The 13,433-nt window shown below is 40.2% G+C and overlaps 1 protein-coding gene across 1 annotated transcript in view; it reads left to right on the forward strand.

The window, feature by feature from the left end:
* The window catches only part of LOC111530860 (tubulin alpha chain-like), a 26,914-nt gene extending 22,933 nt beyond the window's left edge, over nt 1-3,981 (forward strand). Inside the window, exon 2 of the mRNA XM_023198087.1 lies at nt 3,488-3,981. Within this exon, the coding sequence (XP_023053855.1) occupies nt 3,488-3,981 (494 nt within the window). The remainder of the gene's footprint in view (nt 1-3,487) is intronic.
* Nucleotides 3,982-13,433: the final 9,452 nt, after the last annotated feature.

Here is a 13,433-nt window from a genome sequence, read left to right on the forward strand (position 1 = left end):
ATTAAACTAAAGAGCTTCTGCACAGCAAAAGAAACTACCATCAGAGTGAACAGGCAACCTACAGAATGGGAGAAAATTTTTGCAATCTACTCATCTGACAAAGGGCTCATTTCCAGAATCTACAAAGAACTCAAACAAATATACAAGAAAAAAACAAACAACCCCATCCAAAAGTGGGGAAAGGATATGAACAGACATTTCTCAAAAGAAGACATTCATACAGCCAACAGACACATGAAAAAATGCTCATCATCACTCGCCATCAGAGAAATGCAAATCAAAACCACAATGAGATACCATCTCACACCAGTTAGAATGGCAATCATTAAAAAATCAGGAAACAACAGGTGTTGGAGAGGATGTGGAGAAATAGGAACACTTTTACACTGTTGGTGGGATTGTAAACTAGTTCAACCATTATGGAAAACAGTATGGCGATTCCTCAAGGATCTAGAACTAGATGTACCATATGACCCAGCCATCCCACTACTGGGTATATACCCAAAGGATTATAAATTATGCCACTACAAAGACACATGCACACGTATGTTTATTGCGGCACTATTCACAATAGCAAAGACTTGGAATCAACCCAAATGTCCATCAGTGACAGACTGGATTAAGAAAATGTGGCACATATACACCATGGAATACTATGCAGCCATGAAAAAGGATGAGTTTGCGTCCTTTGTAGGGACATGGATGCAGCTGGAAACCATCATTCTTAGCAAACTATCACAAGAAGAGAAAACCAAACACCGCATGTTCTCACTCATAGGTGGGAACTGAACAATGAGCTCACTTGGACTCGGGAAGGGGAACATCACACAATGGGGCCTATCATGGGGAGGGGGGAGGGGGGAGGGATTGCATTGGGGAGTTATACCTGATATAAATGATGAATTGATGGGTGCTGACGAGTTGATGGGTGCAGCACACCAACATGGCACATATATACATATGTAACAAACCTGCACGTTATGCACATGTACCCTAGAACTTAAAGTATAATAAAAAAATAAAAAATAAAAAATAAAAATAAAAAAATAAATAATTGAAGCTTTAACTGAAAAAAAAAAAGCTTCTATAAAAATCTGTGTGTATAAATGACCATCTGTTAAGTATTTCTTAGTGAAAATACATATTAGCTCTGGTCTTTTTCTTTTTTAAAGTCAGTGCCTGATTTACTCTCATTCTTCAGATGTACAAGCAAGTCCCCACATATGTGGATGGCTTTATTGAGGCCTATCTGCTAAGCCAGCCCATAGTGGGCATGTACAACACCTGGTCATTATTACATAATCTGTGGTAGTGTAGCAAGAGGACGCTAGTGAAAAAAAACTGCGACTAAGTTACTACAAGGGTTAGTTAATGAGATTTTGCAATCATGTTATGAAATCATCCTGGAGTTTCAGGGTGACAAATTTGAATTATAAAGGGTTAGAAGAGGCCTTAATCTGGGTTTCTTGCAACCAGATAGAATTTTGTATAGGGAGAACCAAGGAGAATAGAGAATCCATGATCCTTGAATATCCCTTAGCCTGATATTTCTTGGTATAATTTGCTAAGTGCACATCCTTTGAGCTTATCACAGTAAACTGTATCTTCTATAAGATTTATATAACTCATTTTTCCCATATCAGTAACCCAGTCATGCAATAACATGACCCTCCCACGTTTACGCCAGGTAAGATTCAGACTAATCTGCGTGGAACATAGTCTTATCATGTAATAGTCGATTTTCCAATAAGAATTTAATTTCTAGCAGGTCATGTCTTCATTTTGTTGAATTATAAATTTTAGTACTTACCTGTCTGACTTTGATGTTTATAATGAGAAATACAAGCAGCAGTTAGATATTGTTGGTGATTAAATTTTGAAATGAAAATTTCTTACCATCTCTTTCATGTTTCTGGATAAATAACGAGTGCAGTGAGAGTATACCGCAGGCTGTTACCATTTTCAGCTACCTGTCTGTTGAATCAGTGTTTTCATATATAATTATGTTTTGGAATTCTACAGAATATTATATCTGAAAAAATTATTCAATTGCTGAGAAAATAAGAGTTTGAAAACTGCTATTTTGAAGATACAACCACTGATACCATTTGCAAACCATCCTGATAGGCAAACACAAAACACTGAATGTACGGTCCCAGGTGTATTTGGAAGGCAGAACCATCCTATGAGTAGGCATCACTAGTGAGAGACTTCTTACCTCTTGCCAACCTGACACACAGAGGGAACAGTTCCCCAAAATCAAATGTGCAGTCAATGCACGAAACTAGAAAAGTAAACCTGGGAAGACATGAAATTTGGACTTTGCCTACCTCAGAAAGAATGAAAAATAGGTGTCATGATGATAAAATGTTATCAACATTTACTATAAATGTGGGGTGCTTCTGACCTTGCTTTTATAGTTACGATAAAGAAGCAGTTGTAAGATATTAAGCTGTGATTATATATGGTTTCCAGGTGAGCCCTTAACCTTCCTGTCCCCTTCAGTCCCTTCCTATTGGTCTCTATTCATTTGCTTCCTAGAAATGGGCTCCAAATTCAAAATCAAGCTACTCCTATTAAGTTATGCAGGTATAGCCTTCCAATTAAACTTGTATTGAGAAGATAATCTGCTTTTTACTAAGAAAGAACTTATACGTTGCTTCCATTTTCACTCCTTTTATTCCTCAAATAGGAGAACAAAGTGAGAAAGGTAGAGAGTTGCACTTTTTACTTTGCTTTTTAAAAAATAAAGTAGTAAAAGAATATGAACTGACAGCCAATTGCCCTCTCATATCCATTCTTCTAACCTTGGTTAATAGCTACCAATTTAATCTAGTATTCCTATGTCACCAATCACTACTGTTTGCAGACAATTGAATTCAGCAAGATTCCACAGCTGTACATGACATTGGAATTAAATGACATTGGAACTGTTTATCTTAGATTATTTACCCCTTAGCATTTCACATAAGTGATACCTACTGTATTAGTCCGTTTTCACAGTGCTGTAAAGAACTGCCCAAGACTGGTAATTTATAAAGGAAGGAGGTTTAATTGACTCACAGTTCCATGTGGCTGGGGAGGCCTCAGGAAACTTACACCATCTTGGTGGGGCAAAGGGGAAGCAAGGCACATCTTCTCAGGGTGGCAGGAGAGAGACGGGGCAGGGGAAATGGCCACTTTTAAAAACATCAGATCTCATGAGAACTCACTATCACAGGACAGCATGGGGGGAACTATCCCTAGGATCCCATCACTTCCCACCAGGTCTCTCCCTTGACACGTGAGGATTATAATTTTGAGATGAGATCTGGGTGGGGACACAGAGCCAAACCGTATCCCTACTCTTATATGCTTAAAGTGAATGCATTTAAGTATAAAATTAATAGAGTCATTATGCTTTTTATACCACCTTTACACTGTATAATTATTTTAAAAATACTGTAAGTAAATAATGTGTATAGGGAAATGTAAGTTAACCACAAAGGTAACTTTAGCAAGATCACCAGTGCTTGCTTTGAGCCAACCATTCAGCTGGTGAAATGTGACCCTTGCCATGGTAAATACGTGGCTTGCTGTCTGTTGTACTATGGTGACATGGTTCCCAAAGACGTCATTGCTGCCATTGCCACCAGGAAGACCAAGTGTACTATCCAGTTTGTGGATTTTTGCCCCACTGGCTTCAGGGTTGGTATTAACTACCAGCCTCCCACTGTGGTGCCTAGTGGGGACCTAGCCAAAGTACAGAAAGTTGTGTGCATGTTGAACAACACGACAGCTGTCGCTGAGGCCTGGGCTCACCTGGACCACAAGTTTGACCTGATGTATGCAAAGCATGCTTTTGTTCACTGCTACGTGGGTGAGCGGATGGAGGAAGAAGAGTTTTCTGAAGCCCGTGAGGTCATGGCTGCCCTTGAAAAGGATTATGAGAAGGCTGGAACAGATAGTGCTGAGGGAGAGGATGAGGGTGAAGAGTATTAACCTGTATGCTATACTTTTATACTCCATTGTCTTGGGACTGTCTCATTTTTGTTCTGTGAAAATGTCCATTATGCCCCTAAATTGTCAATAAAAGTAATAATTCCATTTTAACTGTCAAAAAAAACCTCATTAAGCATGTTACTCTTAGTGAAATCAATGCATGGTCTAGCCTCATATAAGAAACAGAAAAACAAAAAACAATCTATTAAAAGATTATTTAATAGATATTAATAGATGAATAGAAAGCAACTTGACAACTTTGTTTCCTCAAGAAAATGTCTTCATATGGTTTCTCCCAGACTCAAACTCAGTAATAAACGTCCTAGTTCAAGTAGTTAAATGTGAGAAATAGGGTAGGGGATATCCAACAGGGCAGTAAGACGGTGAGAAAGAGAAGAGAAACAAAAGCATTAAAGGGTCTGTTATTAACTGGGTAATATTATAGGCAACTGGAGTTAATCCACAGAGAAACTCTGGGAATCAGAAAATTCCACTTGAAGGAGAAGGGAGCTAGGGCATTTGTGTACCCCTCCCATCAGTCCCTGGTTAAGAGCTGTTCCTGGAGAGTTCTTAGCTCCCATCCCTTCCTCCCTGCTGTCTACACAGACGGAGCAGGCATCAATAGCTTATGGAAGCTCTTGGGCTGGAAGATGGCAGACACCATCTGCCAGTTGGAAGTCTGCCAGAGTGCACCAAAGAGGTAAGATCTAAGAGATACTGGAGGGACACTGAAAGAGTTGCCAATAGAAGACAAATACCAAGTGCAAATTCAGAGGGGTGCACAAGTCATCTAAGCAATTGAGCAAAGATAATAAGACTCTTTTGACAAAAGCCTAAGATGAATTACTCTCTATGATTTTAATAATACTTACTGGTTACCATTTATTACACAGCTCCTATGTGCCAAGTATTTCTTTGAGCAACCAATATCCATGATCTCATTTAAAGTTCACAGCAACCCTATTATGATCATCACCAATTTACAGATGGGGAAGTTAGGGTTAGAGGGATTAAGAAATTTCCTGAAGTAACAAACCAGAGTAAGTTCTCTTTCTGCCTCCCATTGCTTTCTTAGGTCCTTAGATTGAGAGAAATCTTTTCCTTAGAATGAGTATACACTAAGCTCTAGAAATTGTATCTAAAGAATATGACCATCCACAACCTTCAGAGAAAGACCTGTGTCTTCATATCTTTGAAACGACAGCCTGTGTACCAAAAATGAAGAAATTTCCCACCTGGTAGCCCTGCCAAATGGGCCAAATTTCTCATAAAATCTTTTATGAGAAGCTCTCATTTCATGCTCTGTGCCTGCCTCTTTCAAGTTAGCACTTTTCTTTCTCTGTTTCTTTTTCTTATTCTTTTTCTTTTTCTTTTTGAAATAGAGTCTCACTCTGTCACCCAGGCTGGAGTGCACTGGTGTGATCTCAGCTCACTACAACCTCCACCTCCCGAGTTCAAGTGATTCTCCTGCCTCAGCCTCCCAAGTAGCTGGGATAACAGGCTTGTGCCACTACGCCCAGCTAATTTTTATTGTATTGTTAGTAGAGATGGGTTTTCACCATGTTGGCCAGGCTGGTCTTGAACTCCCAACCTCAAGTGATCTGCCCACCTCAGCCTCCCAAAGTGTTGGGATTACAGGCGTGAGCCATCACACCCAGCCAAGTTTAACATTTTTAAAGAGCTGCAAGCTCCATTAATTACAAGACCATCTCTGCATCTGTTTCCTTTCCCATCTGACTTCCATTCACACTGCCTGGTCATTGATGGGGAAGTTTATTTTTTGTAGCATCCTTCCAATCTGACTTTTCTTTTACCTCTTCACATTCTGGCAATTTTATTCTAAATCTCCAGTTAGAACTTTAAAATAGATTTTTAAAGAACTTTGAGGTTAGAACCTCAAAGACCTAATGTGTAACCATCTTCTATAATAAACCTAAATTCAAATCCATTTTAAGTAGCCTTTTGGGCAAAATACTATTTTATACTCATGTGCATTTATTTTCTCTTATTCCTGATTCTCCAAATCTTTCTTAAAACTTTCAAACTTTAAGTCCTTTTACGCTATCATACCCAATTTTCAATTATTTGTATCAAAGGAAAAGGATATCATGGGGAAACCCCTTCTATGTTATTTTATCAGTCTAATTTCTAGACAAAAGCTTTGGAGTGGTAATAGATAGAAGAAATGTACATCCAAATAAGCTGTAAGCGAGGAAGACAGACCAACCATTAGCAATGAAGGTCAAATCCTAATACAACAAAAGCCATGGAGAATACTGATATCCTTTGTTGGAGTGACATTTCACAGACATTGGTACCTTGTTAAAGATTACATTTCCAAGATCAGAATGTATAATGATGAAACATGCTCAGGAATAGAAAGCAAGAGGGTTTTACTAACAGTAGCCCTCTAGAATTTATAAATGGTACTGGATGACTGACAGGAAGATAAGTAGCACATTACCTTTAAGGGAATTTTGTTACTTTCAAACCACGCAGGGTGGCAGGGAGGCAGTGGGGGTGTCTGCAGTGATTAGTCTTCCTTCTTGCACCTTGGTTGTGAAACACAATTCAGTGTTAATCTAAATGTAGACATAGGTGTGCGTGCATAGGTGTGTGTGCACATACACACACACACACACACACACACACACACACGGAGAAAAGGAAACCTTTCACAAGTCTGTGCTTGACAGACCTGAAGATCTTTTATCAATGTGACTGGGGACTTCCTTCACATCCTGCAATTCATTCCACAGGAAGACTTAACCTTCCTCAAAAGTGAAGCTAAAGAGTCTTCCAGGAGTGGCTCCCTCCCCTGAGGTAGGCCTAAGTCTTCTTCTCTTAAAATAAAAACAAGGTAAATATTTTAGAAAGCCAAGAGACTTAGACCAGTCTATACACTAAAATGTATTGAAATTCATTCATATAGAGAATTCATTTCTTATTTTAACATTACTTCTGAAATGTTTGAGTAGATCTGGATCTCACACACACACACACACACACACACACACACACACACACAGCCTTTGGTGGAGAAGAGAGGGTGTTAAATAAGTGATGTATTCAGCAACTAGTTTAAAGAGGAGAGATGCTTTCTGGCTTTTTGATAACTTCTTCTGAAGCAAAAAATGGTTACCTGTGGTGAGGTCCAATCAAAACTCCATTGCCTCCTTTGAGGTGAGCCCACGAGGCCTGTCCCGCTCTGTTCTAGGGGAGCAGCACTGCATGCTGAGCTGGTGCAGATTTGGACCAGAGAAATTTTTTTGAAGAAATTTACAATTACTCCACATTTGCCACTGCTTACAACATGTGGCATACATTGCCTCAGGCGGTGCAACTCATTTAATCATCACGATCATTAATTAAATCTTTTTCTCATGACAAAGAAAGAAGCTACTGAATGTGTAGGAAGGGCCCATAAAAAGGAATATGATCAAAGGTCATTAAATAACCCTTTCATCCTCACAAGTGTGTGGGGATAGAAAGAAAAGAAGGTAAAGAGGACCAGGAGTCATAAGGCTAGAAATTCTGCAGTGTCTTGGCCCTTACTGCTACAACTTCTAGGTCTCTGCCCCAGAATTCCTTAAATTTTATTTTTTTCCATCAGTGTTATTTTCACTTGGCTACTGTTGGGAAAAAGCTGAGGGCTGGGAAAAAGGTTGAGGCAGGTCTTGCATGTCTGACGTAATGCCCAGGGCTCAGGGCATAAAACCCCTCGTCGTCCCTGGAATCAGTTCAGACTTGCTGGTTCCTTGTTTCTAACTTAAACTAGAAGAACGTGCTCCCCATGATCTCAAGTAGCAGAATATGTTCCACATGCTTCAAAGGAAATGCTAAACCATCACAGCTGTAGATCATGCGCTTGCCCTTTTGACCCCCACATTCTCACCACCTGTTTCTTTGTTTGATCACCAATAAATAGTCTGGGCTGCCAGTGCTCGGGGCCTTCACAGCCTCCATACTCGTGTTGGCTGCCTGGACACACTTTCTCTCTCAAACTGTCTTTCCTTATTCCTTTGACTCCGCCAGACTTCATCACCCCTACGACCTGGTGTTGGGACCTGATCACCCCAACAGGCTACTACATGTGCAAGACCGTTTTTCTTTTTCCTTTTTTTTTTTTGAGACAGAGTCTCACTCTGTCACCAGGCTGGAGTGCAACGGCGTAGTCTCAGCTCACTGCAACCTCTGCCTCCAGGTTCAAGCGATTCTCCTGCCTCAGCCTCCCAAGTAGCTGGAATTACAGGTGCCTGCCACCACGCCTAGCTGATTTTTGTATTTTTAGTAGAGACAGGGTTTCACCATGTTGGCCAGGCTGGTCTTGAACTCCTGACGTCCTGATCCACCTGCCTCGGTCTCCCAAAGTGCTGGGATTACAGGCATGAGCCACCGCGCCCAGCCACCAGACCCTTTTTCTATAGTGATCACCCCTTTGGATCCTAAGGTAATTTAGAATAATACAAAGAGAGATCTGCCTTACAGAATCAGGAAATATACTGAGCATGTTACTCTTAGTGGAATCAATGTGGTGGTGCAGCCTCATGTAAGAAACAGAAAAACAAAAAAATGAAACTCACTGTCCCCTACCCTTCACCTTAGCCCCAGCGACCTACCTAGTCCCGTATGGGACACTGGTCCACACACAGAAGAATTTGAGCTTACTCCATGTTGGCTGATGCTCAGTTAAATCCACTCCATACCCAGGTACCTTAGTGACTTCTCTAAAATACACATCTGATGAAGTCACTTTTCTGCTTATTAGCCCGTAGAACAAGTCCAAACTTGTTAACACGGTCAACAGAGCTCTGTCTCCCTTCCCAGTCACTCTTTCCCTTGAATTTTATGTCCAACCATACTGAAGAATGTGCACATTCTCTTCATCTTAGAGATTCTGTACAGACTTTCCTTCTGCCCAAAACTTTTCCATTTCTCCATCTTTGCCAGGGAAAGTCCTGGAAAATTCTTAGTCACCCTGCAGAACTTCAATGTCACTTCTGCTGAGAGTCTTTCCTGGGTCCCCCATTCCCTACCACAACAACTAGACTTAATTAGCTGATGCTCCTGTTTGCCTCCACAGTTTGCACTTACTTCTTCTATCTCCTACATTGTCATTGCCTATTTATTTATCAGTCTCTCTGACTGAACTATAAGCTCCTTAAAGCCTGATAATTCGTTTTCTTCACTGTTGTATCTCAAAACCCAGAATACTACCTAACACATGACAGTAACTCAATAAATACCTAGGAACAGATGAATGAATGACAAGCTGGCCAATCCCTATTGCTATTCCTCACTCCCTGGCCTGCAACCCAAATCACAGCCCAGTACCATCCCTCTTCATGTGCCATTTGTGAATTTCCAGCAACATTCTTCCCATTCCACACATCCCTATTCACATTGTGCCCAGAACTCCTCAAGCAACTTGTGACTATTCAAAAACCAGTTTGTACTTTCCCTTAGCTGTCTCTACTATGGTCCAAATTATCCCTAATAATTTGCTGTCCTTGGCTCCTGTAATACCACTATTACATAAATATCAGATATTTGTGCCATGAAAGGGAACAAAACAGATGAAAATCCCTTTACCTTGTACCAGGAGCAGCATAACATCCTCAGGGTCTCGGCAGTGCCATAGTCAGCCCAGACAATTCAGGTCTTTTCTACAGCCCCAGCCCTACTTTTTCTCAGAAAGTGAGAGTCCAAAGAGTACATCAGAGAATGTCCTGGACCTCCAAAGTTGTAAACAAACTCCGTCTTTGAAACACCATCTAGACAGAACAAAATATAAGAGTCTACATGTGATGAAGCCAAGATCTCCTCTGTGATTTCCCTTCTGGAAACTGTGTAGTTCATTGTTGTTTCCACAGGCCATAAAAGGTGATCTTGAAACTCAAGTCTGTACCTGTTCCCATCTTGAAACTCAGGTCTGTACCTGGTCCCTACAAACATCTGAGCTTGCATCCGTCTGTGTGCTCTGACCCACTAGAGCCTGATCATGCATCTAGATGTATAACAGGACTTTTTCTGTCTATCTGGGGACCTAGAATCTTTCACATCAATCCCATTAAATCTCCTAAGATGGAAAAACCACATAGGTGTCAAAGCTGTGTTCATCCCAGTTTCACAAACCTCATCATCTTTTCTTGGCCACATGCAGCTATTTTTAGGAAGATTCCATTTTGAACTGGAAACAAAGTCATGAGGGTGAGAGTCACTTTGGGGCTCCCCCTTAGATATGGGCTTCCAGACTCACTAGAAAGCTCTTAAGAGGAAGGTCAGGAAGGTCACCTTAACTCAGGGAAGCCCAAGGAAGTACTTGCAGTCAAGACTTCACATTGTTCCCAGAACTCAAGCAACTTGTGACTATTTGTACCTTCCCTTAGCTGCCTCTACTGTGGTCCATCAGTAGGCTGCCAGATTTGGCCAATAAAAATATGATACCCAGTTAAATTTGAATTTCAGGTAAGCAACAGATAATTATTTTCATATAAGTATATCCTATATAATACTTAGGCATACTTAGACTAAAAATGGACTCATTATTTTTCTGACACTCAAATTTAACTAAGCAGCCTGTATTTTATGTGTCAACCCTACTCATTGGAAATGGTGGAGGCTCACCAGGATCAGGAATAAGGACCCCAAAGATGCTCCAAATAATCCTTGGCTTTTATTTATAGACTCTGAATTAGTAAGCATGAGCTTTTCATTCCAATTAATAGACTATAATGAATATCTTCAGTTTTAGGGCTTTACATACTTATCATTATCACTATCTTTCTTATTTTAAAGACATGGTTATTTTTTCCAACCTTAATATCTTATCGAAAAGTATTCAAAAGTTCATTAGACAAAGGAAAAACATGTATCTGAAAAATGAAGGCAAAACCCCTGGTGTTTAGCAAAAAAACAACAAGTACCAGGAAGATGGAAGAAAACTAACTTAGTAAGCAAATCTCTGTAGGGATATTTCCATAGTTTGATGTCCTCCCACACCATGAAAATATTATTGCATCAAGAATGTAGAACTGGTAACTAAATTTAAGGTGTCCTTATGATTCTATCAAGTTGTGGATACTACTGTATCAACAAATGGGCCAAGTAGCTGACCCAGGGACCATGGCAGTTGGTGGAGCATATCCAAAGGCCTGAAATGGAACCAGGCAAGCTTTTTCTGTGCGTTTCCACCTGGGCCCCGATAATACTATGCTCCTAGTACTTGCCAACTTTAAGTACTTTTCTATGTATCTCCATTTTTCCCTGTGTATTTGGACTACACCCTAGACTTGCCATTACATGAACTGCATACAAGAAGCTATTTTCTATAAAAAGGGGAGGGGGGTAGTGGGAAACCTGAATCTGTAGCTGTTTTCCTTCATCCAGCTACATGGAGTTTTATAAAATAAAGGATCAGTTTAGTTAACCTCTTCCATATAACAGTACCATGATTGTCTTAAGAGATGTAAAAATCTAACATGATTTTTAACAGTTTTTGTGGCAAAACCATCATCTCCCAGATGGCGGCAATAGAGCAAAATAATTAAAGTCATGGATTTTGACTTGCTCTTACGTCTTGGAAGAGTCACTTGACCTCTGTGTATTGTCTGTACTTATCTGTTACATGGGGTCAATAATTATACCTATTTTATAAGGATGTTGTGAAAATTACATGGATAATATGTAATATTATCAAATATAAAGTATATATAATATATACAGTATATATAAAGTAGCTAGAAGAGTGCCTGACACACAGCAAGCACTTGGCAGATATTAACTATTAGCTATTGGAATTACTTCTCTATGAAAAGGACTATTTTATCAGTGGATGACTCAGTGAGAGAAAGTAAATCGCAGAATCACAGCATTTTGGAGGTGACCTAGTTCACACTCTATGTGAAGAAAGAAAATTATATGTGTGCATAGGAAAATGTCTGAAAGTTAGCAAGGTAAATGGTTAATGAGGTTAACATTGAGGACTAAATAAATGGGGGAAGGAGTATGGAAAAAAATTAAGTTTTACTCAATTTTTAAATTATTTGAATTTTTACACTGAGACTTTCTATATATTGGTTGTGTGATTTTTTAAAGTGTGGCAAGATAAATGTTTTTGAAATTTTCCTTTGTATGTCTGTGTTTTTTGTTTGTTTTTTGTTGTTTGTTTGTTTTTAATGGCTGATATTTCTTTCATCTCTGGATAGAAAGAAACACCCCATTGAGTTAGCAGGCTGCAGGAAAGAGACGACAGAACAAAAATGAATGGAGAGAAAGGAGTCTAGGAAATGGGAAAAACTCACAATGACAACATTTTGGAGAAAGGATATGATAAAGGAAAATGAGGCAAATGTCCTACTCATGTGAAGATAGGGACTCCCTGGGCTGAGGATGGAGGAGGAAGGTCAGAGGTGGCTGGACAAGGGAGCCGGGCAGAAAAGGACACACAAATGAGTGCAGAGCCAGCATCCTGAGACACTCTGCTTGCCCCCACGCAAGCATGCATCTCCAGCAGCCAGCACTTCACCCGTGACTCCCCAGCAAGAATGACACTCAGGGGTGTCCCATCCAACTTATTCTGCCTCCACTATGCCAGGACACTTATAAGCCCTGAGTTGTGGATGGCTCCAACACCTATAGGGGTGATAATGGTATGAAGGGGGATCCCCTGAACCTAAACTTCACGGGAAGAAACAGAACAAGCTCAAAACTCCACCAGGACAGAGGTTTTCTGCATATAATTTCTGTCTGAAATCATGTGCCTTATCTGGACCAGGTGCATTTCACTGATCTTAGAATTTTTTCTTAGTAGCTGATGTGACTACAGTGTACGGTAACTTCAGGCGTGAACACATTCTTCACCCACCCTTTCATATGCTTCAGACTAGTGTGGTCTGGTCTCAGATGAATTTAAGGCTGCAGAAAAAGAACAAAGTTCTCAGATGGTTCCAGGAGTTGTGCCCACATTTCCTTAAACCACTAAGGTGCTCATCCTAAGAGAAAATAGCATCTGCCTCCTAGAGTCATTCTTCAGACTGATTGCATGAGTCAAACAAATGCTTAGAAGAGCGCTTGGTTCATGATCAGTTCTCAGTAATATCTAGCTAATTTTATTATTATATGTCCCTCCTTATCAGAGAGGTTTGAAGACAAACTCCCATGACCTCTAAAAAAGGATAAACTAGTTTACCTATTGACAGTGATTTTAGCCCTAGGTTTAATGAGCCATCAAAACTACTGTTGAAAAATAGGGAGCTTTACAGTTTTGAAGAATAAGTAGAATGCCTCGGAGAGGAAGGGTTTGGCCAAGAGACTTGTACAAATATTCCCCAGGAATGAGAAGAGAAGGATCTGGGGACCCAGAGCAGCAGAGTACTCAGATCAGATTCTTGGCAGCACCATGATAAGGCCGGGAAATCCCAGAGTGGTATGTTAACTGAGAGACAGGGAGG

The sequence above is a fragment of the Piliocolobus tephrosceles genome, chromosome 4 (genome assembly GCF_002776525.5).
Source record: "Piliocolobus tephrosceles isolate RC106 chromosome 4, ASM277652v3, whole genome shotgun sequence".
NCBI lineage: Eukaryota > Metazoa > Chordata > Mammalia > Primates > Cercopithecidae > Piliocolobus > Piliocolobus tephrosceles.